The sequence below is a fragment of the Panthera onca genome, chromosome F2 (genome assembly GCF_046562875.1).
Source record: "Panthera onca isolate mPanOnc1 chromosome F2, mPanOnc1 haplotype 2, whole genome shotgun sequence".
NCBI classification, from domain to species: domain Eukaryota; kingdom Metazoa; phylum Chordata; class Mammalia; order Carnivora; family Felidae; genus Panthera; species Panthera onca.
Genome location: NC_138356.1, coordinates 28,461,143 through 28,475,173, shown reverse-complemented (window position 1 = coordinate 28,475,173; position 14,031 = coordinate 28,461,143). Strand labels below are relative to the sequence as shown.

Below are 14,031 nucleotides of genomic sequence, written 5' to 3'. Positions count from 1 at the left end.
AATCTCAAAAAGGGGACATTAAATGAAAGAAACTAGATGCAATATATATATAGTATACATATACATATATATATGTATACATATGTATATAGTATACATATACATATATATATGTATACATATATATATATATAGTATACTATATACATATATATGTATACATATACATATATATACATATATATATAGTATACTATATGTATATGTGTGTATATATATATATATATATATATAGTATACATTCTTTTATATCAAACCAAATACAGTCAGAACTACTTTATAGTGAAAGGACAGATAGTGTGTGTGAGCAAGAACTAACTAGAAGGGGCATAATGGAACTTCCTTGAAGATGGAGATATTCTTAATCTTGTGGTGGGAGCAGATTTCACAGGCATAAACAGTTGTCAAATCTATCCAAGTGAACATATAAGGTTCAGGTGCTTCATTTTATGTTAATTGTATCTCAGAAAAAAGACAGTTATGAGCCATTTATTGTTGCTTGAAGGTATTCCTTTGGGGTATCATCCTTTGTCCCGAGGAGCTAATCAGTTTTCTCTGCTAACACATTCAGAATTTTTTTTTTCTGAGACGAATCTCAGTAAATATGCTTTTCTGTAACACTTTTAAGGGACTATATGTCAGACTCTGGGCTAAACTCTTCCTCACCCAGACATACATTCATTTAATACTCAAAATCCTATGAGTTAGGCTCTATACTCCCAATTCACATGAGTTAAAATGAGGGGAGAGCAATGGTGTAGATTAGCAAAAATTATACAGGTATGATTTCCAATAAATTACTAGCACCCAGTGATTTTTCACAGCTCCATGTAAATGAACACATCGAGCAACTACCCAGTTAGTGCAGCCCTAATGTGGCCTCCATAGCTGGGGACACCAACTAACTCATCCCAGCCTGCCATTCTAGTTTCTTCTCTGACATCACTCACTACAAAACCTGTATTCATTTCAGCCCCAAAGAACTGATACTTCCCGGGCATATCTTTGCAATTTATCCTGTGTCGCATACAGAGCATGACTGCCTGGGGGTAATTTCCCCTTTCACATTCACTACCTGTGTGAGTTTTGCTAACCTACATCATTGCTCTACCCTCATTTTAACTCATGTGAATTGGGAATATAGAACCTAACCCATAGGATTTTGAGTATTAAATGAATGTGTGTCTGGGTAGGGAGGAGTTTGGCACAGAGTGTGACATATAGTCCCTTAAAAGTGTTAGTTATTAAGGGGTGTCTGGGTGGCTCAGTAGGTTGAGCATTGGACTTTGGCTCAGGTCATGATCTCACGGTTCATGAGTTCAGGCCCTGCGTCGGGCTCTGTGCTGACAGCTCGGAGCTTGGAGCCTGCTTTACATTCTGTGTCTCCCTCTCTCTCTTCCCCTCCCCTGTTCACACTCTGTCTCTCTCTCTCTCTCTCTCTACCTCTTAAAAGTAAATCAACATTAAAATTTTTTAAAGTGTTAGTTATTACTATTTCAATAATATTATTTGTGCTTTCATACATTTGTTCTTATTTTAGAATTTATTATTTATTATTTTCCATCTCATTTACTGTATTCTAAACGATTATCTTCTTAGCTTGGTTTCTTATAAAAGGGAACTTACACTTTTTTTTTTTAAACAAAAGCGAAGTTTGCATGGAACATGGAATCATGCAAATGGAATCATATTCATGGAAAGTGTTTTGAGATATTCTTGATTAACTTTTTTAATTCACAGGACAAGGTTAAGATTACTATGAAAGCTGATATTCGGTTTCCTGGAGTTCTGTTCACATCACGCCTTCATGCTAAGATTTTCATTTCTTGAAATACTCATTTCTTGTATTTATTTTAGTATTACTGTTAATGGCACAACTGAGAGAATGAAATGCCGGGTGAATATTTGCTTTGTCACTCTGGCGGCCGAATCAACACTCCGTCTGCTCACAATTTTTCCAAGATCTCAGTCTATAGATTTTCTCCTGTCTGCTTTCTCCCCTCCCTCTCTCTCATGCAGAACTTTGTTTGTCTGTTTATTTTGAGAATATTTATTTTGCAATATAATGGACAAATATCTTAGTGGTAACCATTTCATATGGAAGCTTAGAGGAAATTTTGGGTTGCCTATTGCTTTTTGTTCCTTTCTGTGTGTGTAGCCATTTTATTGTGATACAATTTATATACCATTCCTTTGAAGTACACAAGTGAATGGCTTTTAGTATATTTATAGACCTATGCACCCATCTCCACAATAGTTTTAGAAAATTGTCATCACACGCACTAGAAACCCTGTTCCCATTAAATATCACTCTTCATTTCTCACCAATATCCTACCCCCAGCCCGAGACCACCACTAACCTACCTTTGGTCTCTAGCTCTGCCTATTTTGGACACTTCATATAAATAGTAATCATATCATAGAAGTGTTCTTTAACTAAATTGAATATGGTTTCTTGCACTTAACATAATGTTTTCAAAGTTCTTTTCATATTGTCGCATGTATCAGTACTTTTTATGGCTGAATATCCCATCACATGTAGATGCCACATTTTATTGATCCATTCCTCGGTTAATGGGTGCTTGAGTACTTTCTAGTTTTTGGCTATTCTCACTAAGGCTGCTATGACATTTGTGTACATAAATTTTGGTGTGGACATACGTTTTCATTTCTCTTGAATATATAAGTAGGAGTGAAATTGCTGAGTCGTATGGTAATTCCCTCTGCTCAAATTCCCTACCTCTAGAATACATGGTCATCCTTCAAAACCCATCCTTATTGTCACTTCTCCCTTCTCTCAACAAGAGTTAGTAAATCATTGCATCTTACCTGCTTTCATAACACTTTACACATAAATGTATTGAGGGTTTTCTTATTGCTGCTATAATTGTTAGTTAATAAATCTGTCTCCTCGCCCATTGTGAGTCTCTGTGGAAGAAAATAAATTTTGTTCATCTTTTTTTTTCCCCTCCAGTAACTAGCTCATAGTTTTCAATGAATGGTCAAATAATTAACTGAGCATAAATGAATAATTTGTGCCTTAGTCCAGTTTAATAGTTTTTCTCCTCTGTCTTCGTTTTACAAACAAAGAAACTGGAGGTGAGAGAGAGTGATAGGATATTCATAAATAGTTCAAAAGCAGTTCATAAGAAGTTAACCTGAATTTTATTTATTTGTTTAAAAAAAATTTTTTTAACGTTTATTTTTGAGACAGAGAGAGACAGAGCATGAACGGGGGAGGGTCAGAGAGAGGGAGACACAGAATCTGAAACAGGGTCCAGGCTCCGAGCTGTCAGCACAGAGCCTGACACGGGGCTCGAACTCACGGACCGTGAGATCATGACGCGAGCCGAAGTCGGCCGCTTAACCGACTGAGCCACCCAGGCGCCCCTATTTATTTATTTATTTATTTATTTATTTTATTTTTATTTTTTTTTTTTCAACGTTTTTTATTTATTTTTTTTGGGACAGAGAGAGACAGAGCATGAACGGGGGAGGGTCAGAGAGAGAGGGAGACACAGAATCGGAAACAGGCTCCAGGCTCCGAGCCATCAGCCCAGAGCCTGACGCGGGGCTCGAACTCACGGACCGCGAGATCGTGACCTGGCTGAAGTCGGACGCTTAACCGACTGCGCCACCCAGGCGCCCCCTATTTATTTATTTTTAAAGTTTATTGATTTTGAGAGACAGAGGGAATGAGAGGGGGAAGGAAGAGAGAGAAAGGGAGAGAGAGAATCCCAAGAAGGCTCTGCACTGTGAGCATGGAGCCTGCTGAGGGTCTTGAACTCACCACCCAAGCCATGAGATCATGACCTGAGCCGAAACCAAGAGTCAGACACTTAACCGACTGAGCCACCCTAGTGCCCCTAAACCTGAATTTTAAGCCAGTTGTGGATTCTAATATCTGTACTTTTTTTTTTTACTATGTTATTTGCTGCACGATAAATCTTTTGTGAATGAGTAGTTGAGTAAATATGCTACTATAAAGATTATTTTTGTTTTAAATAGGTCCCTTGGCAATATACGGTTTTAAGTCTCTCTGTCGTGCATCTTCAGTACTCTGCTATGTTGGCCTGGCGATATATTTAGGAAGGAGAATTTTGCATGACACCCTTCAAATCACACTTGAAGGAATTTAGGAGCAATGTTTGTCCCCAAACACACTGCCTCTTAATGCTAAGCTGCATGGCATTTGTATGGACTAGCACATTAGGCTCATATAAAAAATTCTATAGCATTCTAGGCTTTAACATACAGTGAGTTTTAAAGTGCTTCATATATTTATTATTATCACAAAAGCACATTGGATCTCCTGATTTGAGTGGGTTACAACAGTCTATTTGAAAATGCACGCTAATGATAGCTTTGTTGTGTGTAGAAATTCATGTGGAACACCCTCACTGTTGAACTGCAAAGCACTCCCAAGTTATAAACATCAAACTAGAGCAAACACTTTTTTTAAAGTGACAATGAAGTCACTGACAACTTTAAACAAGACACATTTATTATCTCACAGTTCTGGAGGTCAGAAGTCTGAAATGGACGTCCACGGGCTAACACCAAGGTGTTGGCAGAGCTGTGTTCCTTCTGGAGGTTCTAGGGGTTAATCAATTCTTTTGCCTTTTTCAGATGCTATAGGCCAACTACGTTTCTTGGCCGGTATCCCCTTCTACTATTTTCCAAGACGGAATCACAGCACTTCTAAATCTCTCTTTGCTTTAGTTGCTTTCTTCCTTTACTTCATAAAATCTCCAATGATTACATTGACATTGTTGGTGTGCCTATCATAGTAGGATAGGAGCAAATATTAGCAATTTCTGTCTTCTTACGATACTAGGTTGGCCATCAGATGGACAGAAGAAAACTGATTAAATACTCTGATGATTGGATACACTGTTGCAAGACATGTCAGAATATTAGCTTTTGGTGAAATTCTTTTATGAGCGTATTCTCTTAGGACTGTAAACTTCAGAGTCAAATAATGGGTGGCTTTTCCTCACCCATGAATCCAGAGCTATCATTTGTAAAGATGCCTTATTAACCGGCTGTTTTTACAGAACGTGGCTTGATGATACTAAATAGTTGGCTCCCTTCCTTTTCACCTCTTGATATTAATATTTCAGGCATATTTATGAAGGTGTTCTTGAACAGCTGGTGGTCTGAAACATCTCTAACTCAAATTTCAAATTTGTTTTGAAGTCTGCATAATATTTTAATATTGGAGGTGGAACAAGAAGAAAGCCAGAGAGAAAGGAGAAAGTTACAGGACATCTATAAAACACAGGGAACTCCAGGGTCTCTAGGAACTTGGAGAAATTGAAAAATAGTTCAGTCTCTAGACTATTATATAATTCAAGAAGGATTTCAAGCATGTGAGAATATTAAAGAAGTGTTATAATGCACGTTTAAAAAATAAGGACCTTTGTTAAAAAAGATAATTTTATCTCCTAACACATTTCAATCATGAAGAGGATTATAGGCCTTCTCTGCTCATTGGAAAGGATAGTGATGACAATGAGTGATGTTTGCCTTGGGTGTGGAAACAAGGGACTGGAGTCATATGGATCACACATTTGCTCTCCCTTTATTTAATACTTTGTTTGGATCCTTCTGAATGAACATAATAAAAAATATTAGGCTTTGTTGAAAACATGTAGAAAATGTATTCTGAACATTATTTCTATTTTATTAGTGCCACTAAAAAAAATAAAGAGTGGGTTCTTCTGTTCTTCCAAGGAAGTTGACAAGTATTTTGCCAAAAATGCATTCTATTAAATGCATTCATAAAGATCATGGGAGAGGTATATTACCTCTTCTTATTATCATTGCTAAAATTATTTTATTAGGGCTACAGAAAATAATAAAACCAGCTTTTTCCTGATATGATTTTGTAAGGGCAAAGGACAACATGTTTCATTTTTAAAATATAACAATAAAAACCAAAAGCACAAACTGAAAAGGAAGAAAAACAGGCAAAACATTCTGGGGGGGGGAGGGAGCGGGCACCAGAATACATTTCATGATAGTTTAAAATCATGAAAAAGAGGATATGAAGTACAGCTCTGGGATAATATAAAAAAAAAATACATGAGGGGCGCCTGAGTAGTTCAGTCGGTTGAGCGTCCGACTTCGGCTCGGGTCATGATCTCCCAGTTGGTGAGTTCGAGCCCCACTTCAGGTTTTGTGCTGACAGCTCAGAGTCTGGAGCCTGCTTCAGATTCTGTCTCCCTCTCTCTCCCTCTGCAACCCCCATTCAGTCTCTCTCTGTCTCAAAAATAATAAAATTTTTAAAAATACATGAAAAATAAAAATACATGAAAAAATTTAAAACATGAAAGATCATGAAAAGGCATAAATAATTATAGGAAATGAATTTTGAAAAATCACAAATGTTTTAAAGTTTATTAATTACACAGATGTCAGGAATGACATATTTTGAGTATTTAGCAACAATACTATTCACGGATATCAAAATTTTGTATATCAAAGTGCAAATTAGGAGGCAAGGGAATACATTTAATTACAAAGAATAAATCAAAAACATTTTCTTGGAACAGCATATTCTCAGAATAATGCGATGGAGCCTCCATATTAATGTGAGGTAAATGGGACAAAATAGTGGTGGTCTGCTTCCAGAAAAGGCTACTGAAGGTCCTATCAAGGGGACAAGTGTGCAGAGAACAAGAGGCATAAAAACACAGGACATGTGACTATTTAAAGCAGGAACAAACAGAGAAACCTATTAAACTGGTTTTTTTTGTTTGTTTGTTTGTTTTTTGTTTTTTGTTTTTTTTTTACCAAGAATCAACTTGGCTTTATTTTCAAGAACATTTTGCAAAGTTTTGCTTGGGTCTGTCTTTGTTTTACTTTCAAAAAGTATATACTCTTATTTTTGGACTGCTGGACAGGTATGCCTGGATATTAGGTCTGGGAGCAGTGATCGGCTGCTAAACTAGCTCTGGAGAAAACAGATGCACAAAATGAAAACAACCCCAAGTTATAGAATTTGCCAGTTTAGGTGGTGTAAATTCTTCCACCATGGCTGATTTACAGCTACCAGTGTGATGTCACTGAAGGTGAAATTTGGAAGAGAAGCACAGAACTGGTTCTAGCCAGCTTCAGCAAAGCATTATTTGGACTGATACTGACTTTGTTTTCTAAAATGTGTCTGCATAACTATTGAGAATCATATTAGGAACCCTTTTCTTCTCACTTTGTGGACTTCCAAAAACCTTGAGTGAAGACAAAGCAATAGCAAGCATATCATAGGCAGTCAAAACAAGTGTAAAAATCCATTTTATACTTAAAGGATTAAAATTAGAAAATCTTTGTTGTCTTCTGTACCAGTTCTGTGCCTCTGGTAACCAACTCCAACATAGAATTAGAGGTGTATGAGACTTATTGGTGGGCGGGAGTACATCTCAAACTAAAGGGAAAGGAGTAGTGTAGGTATGGAGAGCCTTCAGACCATCATGCAAGTCTATTGTCTTAGGAAGGAAAGAAGTGAAGAAGAATTGGGTAGGAAAAGCTTCAGACTACAACACAGCTCTGACAAAGTCTTGGCCAAGACACCCAATGGGGAGCCTCAGAGCCTAGATGAATCATTAATGGCATCTCTTATGGGCTGGAATGGCCCATCTGTAGTTCCCACTCTGGGTTCAGTCATTGGCTAAAAACAGCCCATGCCTAGAGTAGCTTATTATGGCAGATACTTGCGATAGGCTGTCTTTGAAGGGACATCTGAATGGCATTCCTACAGGGCTGCCATACCCTCTTCCTCTAAGATGCAAAAATTACAAGGTCGATGGGACAGAGATTTTTATCTTCTTTGTTCATTGATATATTGCCAGCACCTCAAATAATAAGTGGCATATAGTGGGTGCTTCATAAATATTCACTGAATTAATTAATTATAGACCATATTGTATAGCATAAACATGATTGAGTTGCATTTAGTTACTGCATTATAGAGATAACATATGTGTCTTCTGTCCTTGAGAAACGAACTCACCATTTCTTAGGAAACTAGTTACACCATTAAAGCATCACTGTAATATTGTTTAAAGCCTATAAAAGACTTATGAAGAACTTCTTGAAGAATGAGAGAGAAAGCGGAGTCAGGAGAAGATTCACACTGCAAGTGACTTTGATTTTTTAAATTATTTATTATTATCATTTTTTAAATTTATTTATTTTAATTCAAGTTAGTTAATGTACAGCGTAGTATTGGCTTCAGGAGTGGAAGTCAGTGATTCATCACTTACATGCAACACCCAGTGCTCATACCAGTCTTTAATAGTTTCATGAGATTTATTTTAAAGAGAGAGTGTGTGTGAGCAGGGGAGAGGGGCAGAGGGAGACAAAGAATTCCACACTTGGGGCGTAGTCCAATGCAGAACTTGATCCCACTGCTCTGGGATCATGACCTGAGCCCAAATCAAAAGTCAGGGCGCTCAAATGACTGAGCCACCCAGATGCCCCAGTTTCATGAGATTTAGATACATGGATTTTTTTTTTTCTGAAGTGAAGGAAAAAGACTCAGTCTAAAACACTGTGCAAATGACCAGAAGCCCAGCCAACCAAGTTAATGGATCTCACAGTCTAGAACCAAGAGAAATCCTGAAGTTATTTGCTACAGTGTGTGTTTATTTCAGTAAAGGAAGTCTTTTGGACACTTACAAGATTCCATTCCTCCTACAGCTTCAGTTCAGTTAAACCTACATTTGCTGGAAGTACCCCTGGTCAAGGGAAAAGATTTATGCATCTTACTTCTATGGGGAGAAAATAAATTAGGGAAAATTAAGAAGCAGAAGCTTATTCCGTCCATCCATCCATCCATCCATTTTTTTTTTGTCTCCTCAACTATTAAATGCTATGTTGGAAGGTGTATTTTCATGTTTCAAATAAAAAATTCTACTATGGTGTTAATGTGGTTATGGGACCTCTTCCTGATTCTCTCTGTGCCATCTGTCCCTACCCTCGCTTATTCTCGGTTGTCAGGTATTTAGTAGTGACATTGGAAGGCAAAAAGTGAGGCTTCTATCTGGCCAGCTGCTCGGGGTCAGAGTCACTGCAAGATTTAAGTTTTTCTATTCAATTATAACTGGGTTGCTAGCATTTTTGCATTCATTTCATGGGTTTGTTCACTCATCCATTTGCTCAAGAAATATTCTGTGTATAACTTCTGGACTGGGAGAAAGATTGCTAGAGGATCATAAAAGAAGTAATTTTTTTAAATGACGGTACTGAAAATTTTGTGATCACAAAGCAAGATATTTTGGAATTAGAGTGGTTACAAGTATGGAAGATGACCAGGGCGAGGCCGTGGAAGGGAACACCTGTAGGGGAGTAGAGGTCTGCCATTGGTTGTGAGGCCTTTGAGGAACTAGAAGCTAGGGAGTTGGATGGTTGTCACCTGGGGGCTGAATTCTGCCAGGATTACGGTAGAGCATGGAGTCAACACGAAGTCTACATCAGGTGCAGAAGTAGGAGTCAGCTATGGATGAGGAGTGTTCAGTGAGGTCTGTAGATGAGACCAAGAAAGAGGGGGGAAAGGATGGTATGTCCAGATGAGATATTCCTCAAAAATGATTGCTTTCGAGAGTTGGGAGCGATGATCAAGAAACAGTGGTCGAGATTGAGAAGGACCTAGATCACCCCTCCTGATTTCGAGGACTGGAAGAGAGAGCACCACCACGTGAGGAGACTGCAAAGGAAGCACATCCTTGGTGCAGGGCCAGGTATCAGAGTAAGACTAAGAAGTACGAAAACTGGAGTAACCCAGCTTCGGTTGTGAGAAGTCCAAAGTTATTTAGCCAGTGGAGATAGTAGAAAAAACTCGATTTTAATTTAGTCTTATTCTTTTTTTTTCTTTTTAATTTTTTTTTTAACTTAGTCTTATTCTTATTCACAGGCTGCACCTCCTCTGCCTTCACTGAAGCCTGAGATTTGGAAATGGTCAGGATCCATTATAGATTGTGGCCACAGTTACATTTGAGAGCAGAACTCATTTTGCCTCCCTTCTTATCCATGAACACTGGAATAAAAAATCAGAGTGGGCCAAATAGAAATAGGAAAGCAGGCCTAATGGGAACAATAATATACTCATTTCTCCTTTCTCTTACTATGGTTTTATACACCTGAGATGGATACCTGTATTTTCTCTCTCTCTCTCTCTCTCTCTCTCTCTCTCTCTCTCTCCCCCTCTCTCCCTCTCTCCCTGGCAGGGGATGGGGTAGTGGGTATAGGAGAATACGAAAATTACATAAACTTGGTTCCTGCTATCCTAGTTTGTGAAGCAATTTCTCTCTGCATTGGTCATGCAAGGAACTTCTTGAAAACCATTTGCCAAGTTGTTTTAGAGATTAAAATGAGTGTTTTTCTTATCATTCACCAGAATATGGGAAAGCTAGTAGTTCTCAGGTTATGTTTGAGGAAAAGTATAAAATAGTCTTCCTCCAATCAGTCTTTTTTTCACACTTTTTCTATTTTTGGATGCCACTGCCCTTTCCAAGAACCCCATATCTTGTGGCTGCCCTTGGATGCCTAATCCCACTGCAGTGATCCACCCAATACTTTTCATTAGAACACTGACCTTGTTCTTTCCATTCAGTCAGAATCGTACCTACACAGTGACCCATTTTTTTGATTATGTGCCTGTATTATCTTCAGAGGGTTTTTAGCTGAGACATTTAAATTCAAATGAAGGAATTTTCCAGCAATCAAAGTGTTAGGGAAACAGGATAATATTCCTTAAGTTAGAACATGCAGACAATTGCTTACCACATACTGCAGCCTCCAGTAGGATTTGTCATTACATAGGATTTGTCCTTTATAGAGTGAAGCCAAAGCCCCTAAACTTCATGATTACAGAATTATCGACAAAAGCCCAGAAGTCAAGGAATCACACAAAATACTTGCTGAAATCTTCTAGACAAAATGTGTCATTCTCGATCCATGCTATTTGGCTAGGGCATTACTCACCAGAGTAAACCCTGGATGTAAGATCCAGTCAACAGCGTATCTCAGACACAAGAGGCAGAGTTCTTGTCGCTATGGAGACAACAGAAAGAGAAGGCCATGTCACTGTCCTTGAAGACTTCTGCTACAACAGAAATGAGTAAGAATATAAAACCTTGCTCGTGCCCTCAACACCAAGTCCATATGAATGTAGTGAAAAGTGTAGTACGTGAAGGCATAGCTGAGCAAAAGGTGATTTTTCAGGACATGTAGCTGGCTACTTACTGTCGTGTCTGTATTAATTTTCTTCTAAAATCCACCCTCTTTAACTAAATGTGGTGGCATTTATTCCCTCTGAAGTGGTTTGGATATTGAATAAAAAGTTATAATAACTGTAGTTCAATTTGTGTGTTGGTATTAAAGAACAGAAACATCATTCATGTATACATTCATTTACACATCCATTCATCCATACTTTATTAATTATATTTTCAACTAATTTTTATTCAGGGATCACCATGGGTCAGCCTTTGATAACAATGGTAAATAATATGTAGTTCTTCCCCTTAAAAGATACCCAAATCTAATTTATCAATGAGTGAAGGCACTAACTACAATTGTAAGAAGAGAGACTGTAGAGTCTAGTATGCTGGTAGTATAAACTTCACCAGTTAAGTTAGATGCTTTATGATTAAGTTTATTGTAGGTGATACAGGTATTTCTGAGAATAAAAAAAATATACACACACGCAAAAACACACACACATTCACCTGCGGAAAAATAATAACTCTTACTGATAACATTAGGAACTCCAGAAAGCTGACTGTCAGAGAAAACCAGAGGTGGATAGTAGTTAAAGGGATGGAAGCAGATTTTAATCAGAAACTATTGCACTAGAGGAAGAGAGACCTCAGTATACAACTGGGCTCAATCCAGAGCCCTGAATGGACTAGTGGAGATTTCTAATCAAGGAGTAGAGTGGATGGAAAATTACTAAAAGTAGGCATTAGGGGTAAAGGTGGGATTCTGGGTAAACTGACCTAACAGGATTCTTGCTGAAGGCTGCCAAGGTGATTAGATGCCATCTGGGGGATGATGGAGATGAAGAATTTGATCAGATATCAATGGCGATCAGATATCAAGGGTGGGAATTCTGGCTAAGTCAACTTGGGAGGATTCTTTCTAAGACCAGGCAATGCAAAGACGAACAGGGAAGTCCAGCAGTAGGGATCTAGAAGATGGCTCAGAATATGAAATTTGGTCAAGAAGAGACAGTCTTTGTCATGACACAGCTCCAAATGGTGCCCATAACTGTGCAACTTAAACTAGGTGGAAGAATGAGAAAAAATCAGGACACTTGCTGGTATAGAAGAATTGATGGGGTTTTCAGAGGCTTAGATTTTAGTACTGACCTTTATGTTAATAGTAAGCAAATCCACTTGTTTAAACCTCTCTGGCACTTAGTTTCTTTATTTGTAAAATTCAAGGATAGGACTCAGTGGTATTGAAAGAAATCTAAGATGACAATAGAACAGCTCCCAAGTAGTCTATCGTGGCAGGGTGATATCAAAAGGCCATAGCAGATCTCTCTCTATGTATATATTGTACTCTTTACAGGGGAAGCTCTCATTTCTCCTTCATGGATCTGCATTTCATGTGTTCTTAGCCTGGTTACACCCATCATTCAGTCAACAAGGTCACTCAATGAACACTGAGAGTCCACTCTGTCCCAGACCTACAGCTAGGGACTGTGCTCCCAGATCTCACATTAGCTGGCACTCACTCATTCTCCTGAGAATCATCTTTCCTTCTGGTCAGAGTAACATGTTTCTCTGGTTAGAAGAAGCCCTCCAAAGACAGTTCAGTGTATAAACAGGGAAGTGAATGCCTGTTTCCGCAGGGCATTTGGCTTACAAATAGTTTTGATAAAAAGAGATTGATAGTGTAATTACCCAGTCTTTATGCTCAGAGCACCTTGAAGAAGGAGTCTGAGATGCTTTTGGAGATGAGAACTCCCCTTCCTTTTCATGAACTGGGTTAAGTACAGGAACACCACAAATGCTTATATGCAAGAGGATATGGTACAAAGAACTCTTTCTGAAAACAGTCTTTGAGGTGAATGCCTGAACCATCCAACTGTGTGTCTCCGTGGAATGCCCGGTGCTATGAATTGAACTGTGCCCCTCCAAATTCATGTGTTGACGTTCTAACCCCCAAACCTCACACTGTGACTTTATTGGAAAACAGAATCATTGCAGATATAATCAGTTGTGATGAGGTCATAACAGTGGTCCCTAATCTAACATGACGGGTATCCTCCTTATAAGGGAGAAGTGTGGACACAGAGAAATATACGCAGGGACAATACCATATGAAGATGCAGGAAGAGATCTACAAGCCAAAAAACAAAACGACACAAAACAAATAAACAAAACCCAACCACCCAAGATTTCCGGCAAACCACAAGAAGGTAAGAGAAAAGCAAGGGACAGATTTCCCCCCACAATTTGCAGAAGGAACAAACTCTAGCAAAACTTGAGCTTGTACTTCTAGCCTCCAGAACTGTGAGACATTAAATTCTTGTTGTTTAGGCCACCCATTCTGTGGTGCTTTTTATTGCAGCCCCAGAAAAAAAAAATATCCATCAATGGGGCAGAAAACATTGCACTGACATTTCTCTGAGAATTGTTATGTGCAAGAGGCTTAGGGCAAGTTGGGACACATTTAGGACATTTATTACCTTACTCCCAGGGGTGGAAGCTTACTATAAGAGAAACATCAACTTAAATGTACATCTAGAAAATAAAAAGATATAATACAGGTTTTCCTCTTAAAACATATTTTGACAAAATCTTTTTAAAAAGGTATTGAAAAAAACAGATTTATATGACTTTCCGGGAGAGAAAGACACAGAGGAAATATAGAGGAAATAAAAGATACAAAGAATGAGCAAGTGCTCTCAAATGCCACAGTTCATTCGGGAAAAGTATAGCTGCATAGAATGTTCAGTAGAGAAAGAGAATGGTACACACACACACACACACACACACACACACACACATTTTCTCATGT

General features: G+C 38.2%; 1 protein-coding gene across 3 annotated transcripts in view; it reads right to left on the bottom strand.

Annotated features, from left to right (window-relative positions):
- LOC132664216 (uncharacterized) overlaps positions 1 to 14,031 on the bottom strand; it is a 493,245-nt gene that overhangs the window by 100,061 nt on the left and 379,153 nt on the right. For all 3 annotated transcript variants that reach the window (XR_013553546.2, XR_013553545.2, XM_078441793.2), the window contains one exon: positions 10,984 to 11,052. Coding sequence is in view for 1 of the 3 variants with exons in the window: in XM_078441793.2 (XP_078297919.2) it covers positions 10,984 to 11,052 (69 nt within the window). In the remaining 2 variants the exon portion in view is untranslated. The remainder of the gene's footprint in view (positions 1 to 10,983; positions 11,053 to 14,031) is intronic.